The sequence below is a fragment of the Procambarus clarkii genome, chromosome 51 (assembly GCF_040958095.1).
Source record: "Procambarus clarkii isolate CNS0578487 chromosome 51, FALCON_Pclarkii_2.0, whole genome shotgun sequence".
NCBI classification, from domain to species: domain Eukaryota; kingdom Metazoa; phylum Arthropoda; class Malacostraca; order Decapoda; family Cambaridae; genus Procambarus; species Procambarus clarkii.
The window spans coordinates 3,426,733-3,440,994 of NC_091200.1; the positions used below are offsets into that span (position 1 = coordinate 3,426,733).

Here is a 14,262-nt window from a genome sequence, read left to right on the forward strand (position 1 = left end):
TTAAATGCTGTTGCTATGTTGGATACAGGGCCACTGGACACTGAGCACTTGGGTACAGGCGCAAGGGGTACTGAGCCACTGGGATACAAACCCAAGGTGTATTGAACCACTCAACATAGGCTTCAGCCAAGTTCCTGTTTGGACACTGATTGATTGATAAAGATTAATAATAATATTACTACTAATTTATTTGCAAGAAGATACAGTGAGTTGGTGAGATTACATAAGATTGGTATTTTTACAGTCAAGCAAAGCTACTAACACGCATAGCGTTTCGGACAGGTCCTTAATCTAACATATCAGGTAAGATGAAAAGGTACATTGTAGCAAGGTTTTATATCAACAAATAACTACAGAATAAGTTGACAGGTGATTACAGTGGTGAAGATATATGTCTTAAGTGCTAATATTGGGGAAGTAGTAGTACAAGATACAGTGTGAGTTTGAAGCACAGGAAACTATGAGGATGAAATTAGGTACTTTTTGGTTTTACTGTTAAAAAAATGGCATGCATCGGTTGGATTTTTTTAATTCATCAGGGAGTGAGTTCCAAAGACTGGGTCCTTTTATTTGCATGGAGTGTTTGTACAGATTTAGATTGACTCTGGGGAAATCAAAGAGATATTTATTTCTGGTGTGGTGTTTATGGGTTCCATTACACCTATCAAGAAAAAAATTCGGAACAAGATTAGCATTTAGGGACAAGATTTTGTACATGTAGAGAGCACATGAGAATGAGTGGAGTGAGTGTATGTCTAGCATGTTAAGGGACTTTACCAGAGGGGCTGTGTATTGTCTGAAGACAGAGTTTGTTATAGTTCAAACCAAATTAAGACACCCAAAAGGTGGCACGGGCAAGAGTGAGTGGAATATGTTTGGATTAAATGTGATCTTTGGTCCTGACAGGATATACTGTGTGCTGAGCGAGCATTTAAACCGTCAGTCCTTACTGCGTGGCTGCTATCGCGGGGGAGGATACTGCTTGACAGTATGTATGAGGGTTGCATGATGAATTCATGAAGCTAATGAAATGTCATGATATACAATGATTTGGGTAATAAATGTGTAATTATTATGAAGAGCTCCCTACTCGAAACTTCATAATTAACTAAGTCTTACAGGCAACTTGGCCATTGGGTGTTAAAGAAAACGTTTGAGGTTAGTGTGAGAAAACGGCATTACTATTAATGGGAACCTATTTTTATTCTTATCACATATTTCCTTACAGAGAAATATGAATGCAAAAATATATATATGAATGAATTCCTTCTGAAGATGTATTATTATACGAAAGTACTTAAGGAAATTCTTGTTTCAATTCTTCCTCCGTGGTCTGACACTGTCACATTGTTCATCACGTGTTAATTTTCGTGATTTACACACATATAAAAAACCTAAAAGGGGTACCACTTCTGGTGCAAGAGTAGGGACCCATAGCCTCGGAGAAGAAAATAAAGAGTACTTAGAGAAGACCTTGTGGATCCTCATTGAACACTTTGATATTAAAGGGATTTAGGATAGAACGGAGAGAAAGAATGGTGCCCAGGACGGTAGACAGACCTTTTGCTTTTTGCAGGTCGGCGTTCAGTTCTTTCCTCCGTCTTATCCCAAATCCTTATCCCTTCATCCCTTCCAAGTGCTCTACAGTCGTTATGGCTTAGCGCGCTCTCCAGATAATCACCTCCATCTCTCCAGATTAATTACCTTACCTTCGTCTCTCCAGGAGCGAGCGAAGGCAGTTTGGGAAGTCCAGAACGCAACTCTATCTCCTCTCCTCCCCCGACCTCCCCACACCCCCGTCTTCACTCCCCGACCTCCGACGCTAACCAAGAGTTCCTGCCGGCTGCTGACCTCAAGCCCGAGTTCCTACCCGATGGCACTCGACTTCATTACAGGAACTGTCGAAGCGAAGACCGCTACGACGACCACCACTACGACCACCCCGACCCTCTCCACCATCAACACCTCCAACATAACAGTGACTATCGTCACCATGAGCACAGTAAAGGTCAGGTAGATCAGAGTCACCGTCCGTACGAAGCAGAGAAACACGACGATCGCCTCCCCTTCATTCGTGGCAGTTACGACCACAACGACGACAACTCTTGGGGCAGCTACGACACACAAAGCGACAGATACCAGGTAAGGCGTGGTTATGGCTGAAGTCTCGAGTGAGACGGTTCCTTCTGTCTTTTGCTGAGCCTTTTTGTTTTCTTATAATCCCTCTCTCTCTCTCTATTCTCTTCCTAATTTAGCTATGGAAACTCCTATTCAATATACCCGACTTATCGTCCGAATCCTTTGGAATAATGGTTCGGACAATAAGTCGGAATGCATGACACAAGACCTCATTCATTCGGACCACGGCTCCTGGCGGTGCTGTGGTCCACGGCTCCTGGGGGTGCTGTGGTCCATGGCTCCTGGCGGTCCTGTGGTCCACAGCTCCTGGCGGTGCTGTGGTCCACGGCTCCTGGCGGTGCTGTGGTCCACAGCTCCTGGCGGTGCTGTGGTCCACGGCTCCTGGCGGTGCTGTGGTCCACAGCTCCTGGCGGTGCTGTGGTCCACGGCTCCTGGCGGTCCTGTGGTCCACGCCTCCTGGCAGTGCTGTGGTCCACGGCTCCTGGCGGTGCTGTGGTCCACGGCTCCTGGCGGTGCTGTGGTCCACGGGTCCTGGCGGTGCTGTGGTCCACGGCTCCTGGCGGTGCTGTGGTCCACGGCTCCTGGCGGTGCTGTGGTCCACGGCTCCTGGCGGTGCTGTGGTCCACGCCTCCTGGCGGTGCTGTGGTCCACGGCTCCTGGCGGTGCTGTGGTCCACGGCTCCTGGCGGTGCTGTGGTCCACGGCTCCTGGCGGTGCTGTGGTCCACGGCTCCTGGCGGTGCTGTGGTCCACGGCTCCTGGCGGTGCTGTGGTCCACGGCTCCTGGCGGTGCTGTGGTCCACGGCTCCTGGCGGTGCTGTGGTCCACGAGCTACAGCAAAGATATTTGTACATAATTATTTCAATGTCTGAATGTTTTTCCTCTGTTTTTTGCACTAATATTATTCAATAATGTGTATTTCGAGAAATGAACATAATTAAGCATAACAGTTGGGATCGGTGCATAACAGAGGCAAAAATGACTGGGCAACCAGGCTGTTAGAGGCCACTGCCCATGAACCACAGCCTGTTAGCCCACAATCATGAGCCAAATTGTTCGCAGGAGGTGGAGGAGGAGGAAGAGGAGCAGCAACAGGACGGGGGCCCAGAGGAAGGCAACGAAGGGAGCAAGATGGAGATGAGTATCTTGCACGAGCGACTGCAGCACCAACAGCAGATGGCGCTGGCCGCCCGGGCGCTGCTTGGCACCCTCACGTCCCCAGCACAACAACCTTCCCTGCTCTCCTTCCCTCATCAACTTCATCCCGAGAGTAAGTTGTCTGCATTTCCTCCAGCAGCAAATCTGTTACCTCTCTCCACTTGAGGCTCGTGTAAGACTCTCCTAACCCCCACTTTACAAATTTTGTAAAAATTTCTTGTATGTATGTACCTTACCTAAATAAACATTTATTTATTTATTTATTTACTTCACTCACACCGTACTCATACTCACTCACACCGTACTCATACTCACTCACACCGTACTCATACTCACTCACACCGTACTCATACTCACTCACACCGTACTCATACTCACTAACACCGTACTCATGCTCACTCACACCGTACTCATACTCACTCACACCGTACTCATACTCACTCACACCGTACTCATACTCACTAACACCGTACTCATACTCACTCACACCATACTCATGCTCACTCACACCGTACTCATACTCACACCGTACTCATACTCACTCACACCGTACTCATACTCACTCACACCGTACTCATACTCACTCACACCGTACTCATACTCACTCACAATGTACTCATACTCACTCACACCGTACTCATACTCACTCACACCGTACTCATACTCACTCACACCATACTCATACTCACTCACACTGTACTCATACTCACTCACACCGTACTCATACTCACTAACACCATACTCATACTCACTCACACCGTACTCATACTCACTCACACCGTACTCATACTCACTAACATCGTACTCATACTCACTCACACCGTACTCATACTCACTCACACCGTACTCATACTCACTAACACCATACTCATACTCACTCACACCGTACTCATACTCACTCACACCGTACTCATACTCACTCACACTGTACTCATACTCACTAACACCGTACTCATACTCACTCACACCGTACTCATACTCACTAACACCTACTTTACTTTGATTCACTTAGTTGCTTAACTGGTCTGCTTGGTAATATCGGACTCACTACCTTTCTTCATGACTCTCGTTGGTTAAGTACAATCTTTGTTAGTGACTTAAGGGAGGAGGGTGAGTAGTGCTTATGACATTAACACATTAAATATAACATTGAAAAAAGGGAAGTAATTTATTAATATAATCATCAAGATATATTATAACATGCAAATAAATAAATGTTAGGAAAAAACTCAAGTAGAGAGGTTAGCTTAAATCACTGAATTAGAGGTTTATTCTGAAAATGTCTCACTTTTATAACAAGCACAGAAAGGTAATCTGTGTTATCTTGAGATGATTTCGGGGCTTTAGTGTCCCCGCGGCCCGGTCCTCGACCAGGCCTCCACCCCCAGGAAGCAGCCCGTGACAGCTGACTAACACCCAGGTACCTATTTTACTGCTAGGTAACAGGGGCATATGGTGAAAGAAACTCTGCCCATTGTTTCTCGCCGGCGCCTGGGATCGAACCCAGGACCACAGGATCACAAGTCCAGCGTGCTGTCCGCTCGGCCGACCGGCTCCAACTCACCCAGTGAATCATAACACAAAAGGCACATTTACAGTAATACGTGCACTATGTATTTATATTAATACAGAATGTTAAGTAATTCAACCACTTGGGACGGACGGTAGAGCGACGGTCTCGCTTCATGCAGATCGGCGTTCAATCCCCAACCGTCCAAAAGTGGTTGGGCACCATTCCTTCCCCCTCGTCCCATCCCAAATCCTTATCCTGACCCCTTCCCAGTGCTATATAGTCGTAATGGCTTGGTGCTTTTCCCTGATAAGTCCCTCTTCCCTCAAACTGATCTGTAGGAGGCGAGGCTCTAGTACCACACACGACTAGTAATACCTCTGGTACTGCTTTAGTGAGACAGAAAATACTTGCTTATAACGCCTTATAATGGAGGAAGGTATTAGCCGCTAATATAATATCAATATAAGTAATGCTTGTTAGTAGCATAGTCTGGTGACGCGCACTGCTAGCTGAGTTACCTATAGATTACACACACAGAAATCACAATAGCGTGATGCATCAAATGAACAAATCCACAAGGGCCGTAACGAGCATTTCGAACCTACGTCCGAGAGCATCCCAGACGCTGCCTTAATCGACTGAGCTACGACATGGTAAAGTTCAAGTAGTTCAAGATAAAATAAAGTAAGTTCAGTAGAACTTCTGATTTCAACTCTTTTTACCATGTCGTAGCTCAGTCGATTAAGTTTATTTGCACAATAATCATTCAGTTCATTAACTAAAGTTCATAGCTTGCTTTAAAGTTTTTACTACGTTAAAGTGCAATTAACTTTTATGCATTTGTAAGACTGAAATTGGCTGCAAATAAGGAACACTTTTTATGTATTGAACTTACAGGTCCCCAAGCACAAAACGCTGTTATAAAACAGTGTACACTAAATCAAATTCTGCCCAAGTCAAATCTCAAGTTCGGACTTTGTTGCAGAGATGTCGGGAAGCACAAATCTGATGGTACGAGCTCTGGCCAGCACCGCCCCACGTCGACCCAGGGGCGAGAAGAAGCCCATTCCGGACACTCTCAAGGACGACAAGTACTACGAGAGACGCAAGAGAAACAATCTTGCTGCCAAAAAGTCTCGTGATGCCAGGAAGCAACGAGAGGATCAGGTGAGTCCGAAAGGTTGCTGGTGTCCCTGGCACCAGGAAGATTTGAAGTTGTTCAGAAAGCCTTTCCGTAGAGGCCACAACGGAAGAACGTAAAGGCTTTCTTGATGTCCGGAAAAAGTTATATCTGCTGGTGGACATGTCTTTGACGTATGTCAAAAGTTTATGTCTACCTACCCACTACCTACCTCTACCTAACCACAACCTACCCACACCTACCCAAAGGCTACCCACAGATAGCTTTCTCTCCTTGTTGTAACATGTTTAACGGGGTTTGGCAACTGGAACTTTTATGAAGTTTCTAGTTAAATTAGTGGTAGACCATTGCCTCCCTCAGAAAAAGATTGTTGCAGTAACTGATTCAAAAGATTTGTTTACTATTGATAATATGGATATTTTTGGTAATGTTTACTAGAACTCCTCCAAATAGTCAGACTACCATTCCTAACCCCGTGGTTTCGCTTTCAGGTAGCCATCCGCGCGAGCATCCTCGAAAAGGAGAATGCCATCTTGCGAGCCCAGGTGGCCACCTTGAGGGACGAGGCCGCCTCCCTCAGAGATCTCCTCCTCCAGAAGAGAACCAAACGCCAGTAGAACAAAAATTTCTACTAAGGAAACCACACTTGTTATTATAATGATCCTCGGATGCAATAAACTGCAATCTAGAAGGTTTAGTAGGTTTGTGAAGATTATATGCAGATTTTTACTTGGCTAAATTTATTTATAAACAATTGTAGAAAAATGGAGGGGGATTTTAATTGCAGAAATGTCCTATAGAAAGAGTCTGTGATGGCATGATGTGTTAAAGGTTCAGAAATACATCTAACGCATCACTTCGAGAGAAACGACTTCGACTACAGTTCGACTGCAGATTCGACGTGCTTGTCAGTCTGTCGGTTTAAGCTAGATTTGCTGCGACGAGCGTAAAGACTTGGCGTTCAGGTTCTGTGATAAGGAAGAGATTTATTTTTGCCACAGCGAAGTGACGAATAATGGTGAATCTGGCCCCACGTGTTCTTGCACCTTTGCATATCCACAAATATTTGATATGAACCTGTATCTGTTTTAAACTTTAGTTTTCATATTTTGCTTCTTAACATGTTTAATAATGTCCAAACAAGGAATTAATTTCACGTGTATTAACTTTTAATTATATAGATAACTTAAGAAAGGGAGAGAAACAGCCAACAGCGATTGGGACTGGACTGGAGAGTCGATTTCAGGATATGGATTGGGCACCCGGCTGTGCCCGTGTCTCTCTCCCCTCCTTCCCTCATCCCTCTCCCTTCTCCCCCTTCCCTCTCTCCCCCTCCCACTCTCTTCCCCATCATCCCTCTCTCCTAGGTAATCCTATCCTGTCCACTGTTCTTCCTCCCTCTCTCTCAGTATCACCTTTCATCTCTTTCTCCTCTCCTCCTCTCCCCCTCTCTCATCTCTATTTCCCTATCAGCCCTCTCCTCTCCCCTCATCATTACCCTCTCGTCCACTTTCATCCTTTTCTCCCCTCTCCAACATTCTCCATATTTCTCTCTTCTCCCTCTCCTCTCCATCTACATACACCTCTCCTCTCCTCTGACACTTTTCACCTTCCTTCTTCCCTCTCCTGAAGATCCCCCTCTTCCCCCTCTCTCTTCTCCTCTCCCCTAACATTACCCTTCTTCCCTCCCCCCTTTCTTCTCTCCTCTTCCTCTTCTTTCCTCTCTCTCCCCTCCCTCCAAAAATGTAATATTGCGAAGCACTTAATAAACTGCTAAAATCTATGGAAATCATCCCCGAGTTCACTAAGCCATTACGACTATGGAACACTTGGGAGGGATGTGAGAATCAGGACTTGGGAGAGGACGGAGAGGGGAGAGAGAGGGACGGAGAGGGGAGAGAGAGGGGCGGAGAGGGGAGAGAGAGGGACGGAGAGGGGAGGGAGAGGGAGGAGGGAGCTGTAGATGCCGATAATTCTTAAAAATTTGCAATGGAGCCAACTCTCATATCCCACTATGTGTTATTCTGGAAAGTTGGATGAGGCTTGCCCTAGGCATCTGGCCTCCTCCTCTAGACAAACATTCTGTTTTATAGATGTCGATGAGAGTAGATTTGGAGGAGTTAAAGACACAAGAGGGTAGAGTTGATGGCGTAGTAGTTGGCGTAAGAGAGTGGAGTTGGTCAGGATTATTGCCCTCGCTAACATATATATGTACGGTGATTTCACACAACTGAACGAGGTTGTTAACAAACTTGAGGGTAATATGTGTTACCCGCAAGTTATTTTTAACAGGGAGACTAACATGGCTCATGGCATCCTTGCCCACCAGTTAATTGTTTCAACCGTTTCAGACCAAACATTTCTTCCCTGGAAACACAAACCGAAACTGTCTCTGTTTTCCGCTTGTTACAACTTGTAATAAAGTTGTTACATCTTGGCTTAACGTGTTTATGACGTATTTGAACGTTGTTACAACTTGCTATATTGGTTGTTATAACTGGTTAGGAAGTATTAAAACTTGTTCGAACGTTGTACCAACGTCGTGGTTTCGGTGTGTGTCTGGCGGGTTACCACTAAGGTTTTGTTGCCTTTAGCTGAGCCTTAGACTCTCAGCTTGTCTTTATAAGCACTGGCCAAGGTTAAGTAATTATCAGGAGAAAGCACTAAGCCTTTATGATTATATAGCCCTTGGAGAGGGATATGGGGATAAGGATTTGGGATAGGACGGAAGAAAGGAATGGGGCCCAACCACGTGGACGGTCGGGGATTGAACGACAACCTGCAAGAAGCGAGATCGTCGTTCTACCGGTATAGTCCAAGTGGTTGGGCAAACAATGGCCAAATGCTCGTTTATTCTGTTGCCAATCCCTATGTTGGTGAATGAAGAACACTTTACGTATGACTCACAACTGATAACGTTAAAACTTTTTAAACTTTTTTACTATGCTCGAATCGTATTTTTCTAACGCTTCACGAGTGTTCTGGCAATGCAAATAATTGCAAATAGAACCAAAACATCTAACCTAACCTGTCCTAGACTTAACTATACATAAAATTATAATATATTTTTGTATTAAATGGATTAAATTTTATTCGATAAAATATAGTTTTTGCTTAGAAAGGACGTTGACATTATCGACTACGTCTTTGGAGTTGGTCGGTGCTTGGACAAGCATAGCCCGAGGAAGGGTTGAAATTGCTGACTGTATTCAGAAAGTTCCAGCTACAGTTTTAAGCGAACATTCCAAGTTGTAGAATTTTTATAGTCGCTGACTACTAATTGTGCTTGCGGGGGTTGAGCTTTGGCTCTTTGGTCCCAGTATGTAGTGATCGGTGGTAGACTACTGAATTCTTGTTAAATATAGCATAAAATATGGCTGTTACTCTCCCAGTTCAAATTTATTTTATACCGTCATTATAATTTAGAAATGACTTGACTATAAAATCCAGTTTTTTAATATATGTTAAGTTTGTGTACAATAGAATGAATAACGAGGCAACTTCGTGTGACCCGTAAGGAGTTGGTCATAATATTGGTGTGAAGTGGCGCACCTGTGTGGTTTGTGGCACTGTGGCCTGGTTACTCCAGCTGGGCACCGACTCTAGCTCTCGCTTCTGCGGCTCCGGGGTGTCTGTCTGTCTGTAGCTGTTGCTGGCGTGGCTCCTCGTAACAGGGAACATTTAAAGTGTGACTTAGGAGGAGGGAATTTGACTGTCGTGTAGGTTAGGAACTGATCGATAGTATCGGGGGAGCGTGGAGGGGCATAGTTAGATGCTGGTGTAGGTAAAGTGTTCTAAAGAGACGTTATTGTAAATGCTACCCAGATCTGGAAGGAACCTGCTTGGAGAAGCAGACCATCTTCCCCAGCGTTCACAATACTAAACTAATGTACTCATTTGCCCAAACCTAACCAAACCGAGCATCTACGAATAGAAAACGAGACATCACGTCAATGTTGCGAGCTGTTAAGATTTTTAGTAAATAAGTTTTTGGCCTTAAGGGGATTTAGAAATCAAAATGCGATGTATTATTTAAGAGGCTGAGTTGTTCCCAAGACCCAGGTCTGGAAGGAGCCTGTTTGGAGAAGACCCAAGCCTGGAAGGAGACAGCATTGCTAAGTTGTTGTATATGTTCATGTAAAACTGATTAATAAGACAAGATGACAATACCTCAAGATTTCTTAGGGTCAGCAGAGATGTCTGGCGCGAGATAAAAGGGCAAATGAAGGCATATAAAGCTTAATGCTGCAGGAAGACACTGGATCCCTGGACGAGGAACTTTACCAGAACACATTGAGCATACTTAGATAGGAATAGGATGGGAGAGTTGAAGGAATATGCAGGCGATAAGTCACAATAACGTGGCTGAAGTATGTTGACCAGACCACACACTATAAGTTGAAGGGACGACGACGTTTCGGTCCGTCCTGGACCATTCTCAAGTCGATTGATGACTCGATCGACTGACATCAATCGACTTGAGAATGGTCCAGGACGGATCGAAACGTCGTCGTCCCTTCAACTTATAGTGTGTGGTCTGGTCAACAGTTGAAGGAATAGTTTGAGCGTGAAAAGGGGAAAGAAAGCAAGATGAGAGTAGGAGAGGTGAATGGGACAGATGGGTGAGAATAGAGACAATGTTAAGCAGAGCGTATAGACTGGCAACCACGGGAGACATCTCCCGTCACGCAGGGTGCAGTCGCACCTCCACAGATCTCCAGTATCAGCTCTTGATACTGGTAATGGCTCAAAAGGGCCACCACTTACGGGCTATTCATGCCCGTGCCACCTTTTGGGTGGCTTAATCTTTATCAATCAATCACTCTGGCTACCGTCCAGCAACACACCACAACTTTGCTCAAGAGTGTCAATAGTACCTCATAGTATTAAGGTCTTAACTTACAGCGGCCAGAACTATATATTAAAAAAAAATGGTTTTAAATGGGAATCTTTCCAATGACAGGTTTATTTTCTCATTGCATGGATGTTTGTACACGTTTAGTGAGCAATGATGGAGTTGGTGTGAGATGCACTCGTGTGGAGCCGAGGCTCACCTGAGGCCAGATTCACGAAGCAGTTACGCAAGAACTTACGAACGTGTACATTTTTTCTCAATCTTTGGCGGCTTTGTTTACCATTATTAAACAGTTAATGAGCTCCGAAGCACCAGGAGGTTGTTTATAACAATAACAACAATTGAATGGGAAGTTTTCATGCTTGTAAACTGTTTAATAAATGTAACCAAAACCGTTTAAAATTGAGAAAAGATGTACACGTTCGTAAGTACTTGCGCAACTGCTTTGTGAATCTGGCCCCAGGCAGCCTCAAGCACTCAAAGCTCACAAAACGTAATATATATAGGGTCTGGCTTTGATGTATAATATATTTACATTTTATAGTCTGCGTTTTTATAACCTTTACATTATTTAAGGATCCATATATACCCAATTTGCCTAAATTACATTAATTTTAAAGTTAAATTTTATATTCTGATATTACCGGTGCTGCTTGATGATGAGAGTACTAATTTTTCAGCGTTAACTGAAGCAAATGGCATAGTTGGAATATGATGTTCTTATAAACAACTCGTGAAGACGGTGTTAACAACTAAGTTTACAACAATGTTTCCTCACTTCTTGGCCTGATGGATCTACAGTTTCCTAACGAGCAAAATACAAAAAAAAAAAATCACATGTAATCCATCTTCTATACTTAATTCTGCTCTGTCATTTATAATCGTTGGAAACTTCCATTACCAAATTACGTGTTATAAAATTTTCCCTTTTCTATGGCTTTTATCACCATTTAGGACGTAAGAAACGTCCTTGTCTCAGCAGCATCTTGGCCACATAAGGTTAACATGTGGGTGCTTAATGAAATAGAAATTTCTGCCTTACTGTCTAAATTACAATGTTTCACTTTAGCATCTTTCTCAAGGTTGAATATCCTGAGATTCAGTATATTCGGAAACTGTATGTCCCAAATGTCCATTTACACCAATTGTCTCAGTAAAAGGAAAGGAAATTTTGTTATGCAAGTGTTAATGAGACTAAGTACTCGAGTTTTTTCCAATTTAATCAGTAAATATTAGCCCTCTAATCCTTATTCGAACTCTTTACTTACACGTCAGTGAACTGTGTTGAGAGCGAAGAGAATACCAGAACGTTTGCTTAATTAATATCGTTTGATATAAAGTAATGCAGCACTTATATTTTGTGAACATTGTCGCTTTATAGTAAGGGTCAGATGACTTGGCCTGCCTCATAACCAAGTATCCTAACTTACTATTTATCCAACTTGGTTTGGTTTGGTGGCAGGATTAAGACTCAGGAGGGTTAGTTAGGTCGTGTCACTATAGCTGGCTGATAAGCTATAGTGCTATAAAGCAAGTATGCTTAAGTTCCGAACATAATTAATTACTAAAGGAATGTCAGTGTTTAAACACCGAGACTTTATCTCTCAGTGTGTGTATATCTCTTTCTCTCCAGCCTAACGGCGAGTGCAGAAGAGCATGGCGCGCTGGGAGCACCAGTTACCCTTATCAGGAGTCCGTATTGGAGTGACATTATCTTCCGATACGTCCGTTTAAATATTTGGTAACAAGCGTATTCAATATTTTGTTATGATAATAGATAATTATAATGATAATGTCAACTTTTTGTATGGAAATCTATTAAATGTCATTAAAAGGAAGTTAGGTATAGGTAACAAAAGCTCCCAGCGAGCATTTCTTGATACTGGCCGCAATATATTTTCATGAATAATCTATTCTTTCTATGAATAATTACACGCTTTCTATCTATATTCTATTTTTCATACCATTCCTCGTTAACCTAAGAGATGCTGTACGAAATTCAGTCATTGCTGTGTTGTGGCACAATTCCCATTATGAAAGCAAGAACCATAGAGACAACAATTAGTTACGAGCTCAGCTGGCATACGGTATCGGCTCCTCTGACTACCACAGTCGTAGTGTTTACGTACAATGTATGAAGGACTCTCAGTCTACCTTTGACGCTGAGGGGAAGTCCTGCCACCTGCTCCGTTTGGGGAACCCCAGACAACGTGCCGCGATGTTCAAATAAGTTTATTGAGGTAAAATACACACAAAGGGATGAGGTAGCTCAAGCTATTCTCACTGTTGCCGCGATGTTGATCATTAGATCTAGACACCGCCGTCATGCCTTCCTCTGTAACATCCCGCGTTGTTACGACGCCTGGGTCACAGGTTAGCATATTATTTTTTTCCCGTTTCCCAGATGGATCTTCGGCCGTGAGGTTCTGGGAGTTAGCGAGGATTGGAAGGGTCCTGGTGAGCACTTTAGGGTTCGCTGGGCGTCCGGATCTTGCTCCACAGGAAGTCGTAGGAAGACATTGATGTGTCTTTGCACGACTGAGCTTTGGGGACATAGCGATTCCGCCGTTAGGATGCGACTTTGTTCGGCTAGCCAATGTTCACAGTAGCAAACATTATCCAAATGTGGACACTATCGAAATTTATATACTTTATTCATAAATGTTTGCAAATTTATAGTTGATTTAGTTTAAACAAATTTACAATAAATTATTTACCTAAGAAAGTCATAATAGTAACACAACATGTAATATTTGTAATTATAAAACTGAATTCTCAAGACGTAGATTTAGCAGCTACAGTTACAGATTTTAACATGATTTCAATTGACAAATTCAGAACCCAAACTATTTCCGTAATATGTACAAATCTTTGCAATAATGGCTGGATAATCAGGTGTACACAAATCTAAACCAAACTTGACATGTTTGGCATAAAGCGAGTAACATTTAGCTTTCAATTTGAATCTAGGATAAAACAGGATGTAGATATACCATTAGAGCCGTGACAAATATTGCCGCACTTTACAAAAGTAGGACAATGAGAATACAATTTAAAAAACTAATATAAACAAATAGCATAAAGTAAATTGATTGAATTTATATAAAAAAAATTACTTTCGGCTTTCTCTATCAACAGATTCCAGGACTATTCTTGGATATATGTTCATGAATTGTTTTTACACTTGGATCTGTAGATCCAAGTGTAAAAGCAATCCCACGTCAACTCAGTGCCATCAACGTATGACATTAATTCGATATCAATGTCATACGATGTTGAATCAACGTTAATAACGTTGACTCAACGTCAAACCAACGCCATTCTTGGATATTATGTCCACCGGCAGGTTGCCAGAGTAATCTGTGGACACGACAGGTTCTCTCAACACGTATATCCTTGATTAATTATTAAACCAAGCAAAATCGAGTATCATTAAATCTTTGATAAAGTAAGAATGT

The 14,262-nt window shown here is 43.1% G+C and overlaps 1 protein-coding gene across 2 annotated transcripts in view; it reads left to right on the forward strand.

Moving 5' to 3' along the window:
• LOC138351873 (uncharacterized) overlaps positions 1-11,347 on the forward strand; it is a 37,179-nt gene extending 25,832 nt beyond the window's left edge. Inside the window, exons 2-5 of one of the 2 annotated variants that reach the window (XM_069303881.1) lie at positions 1,724-2,142; positions 3,200-3,407; positions 5,706-5,975; positions 6,441-6,579. In XM_069303881.1, the coding sequence (XP_069159982.1) occupies positions 1,724-2,142; positions 3,200-3,407; positions 5,706-5,950 (872 nt within the window). In that variant the 3' untranslated portion in view covers positions 5,951-5,975; positions 6,441-6,579. Of the gene's footprint in view, positions 1-1,723; positions 2,143-3,199; positions 3,408-5,705; positions 5,976-6,440 lie in introns of both variants that reach the window. The other variant, XM_069303880.1, reaches the window with a different exon arrangement.
• Positions 11,348-14,262: the final 2,915 nt, after the last annotated feature.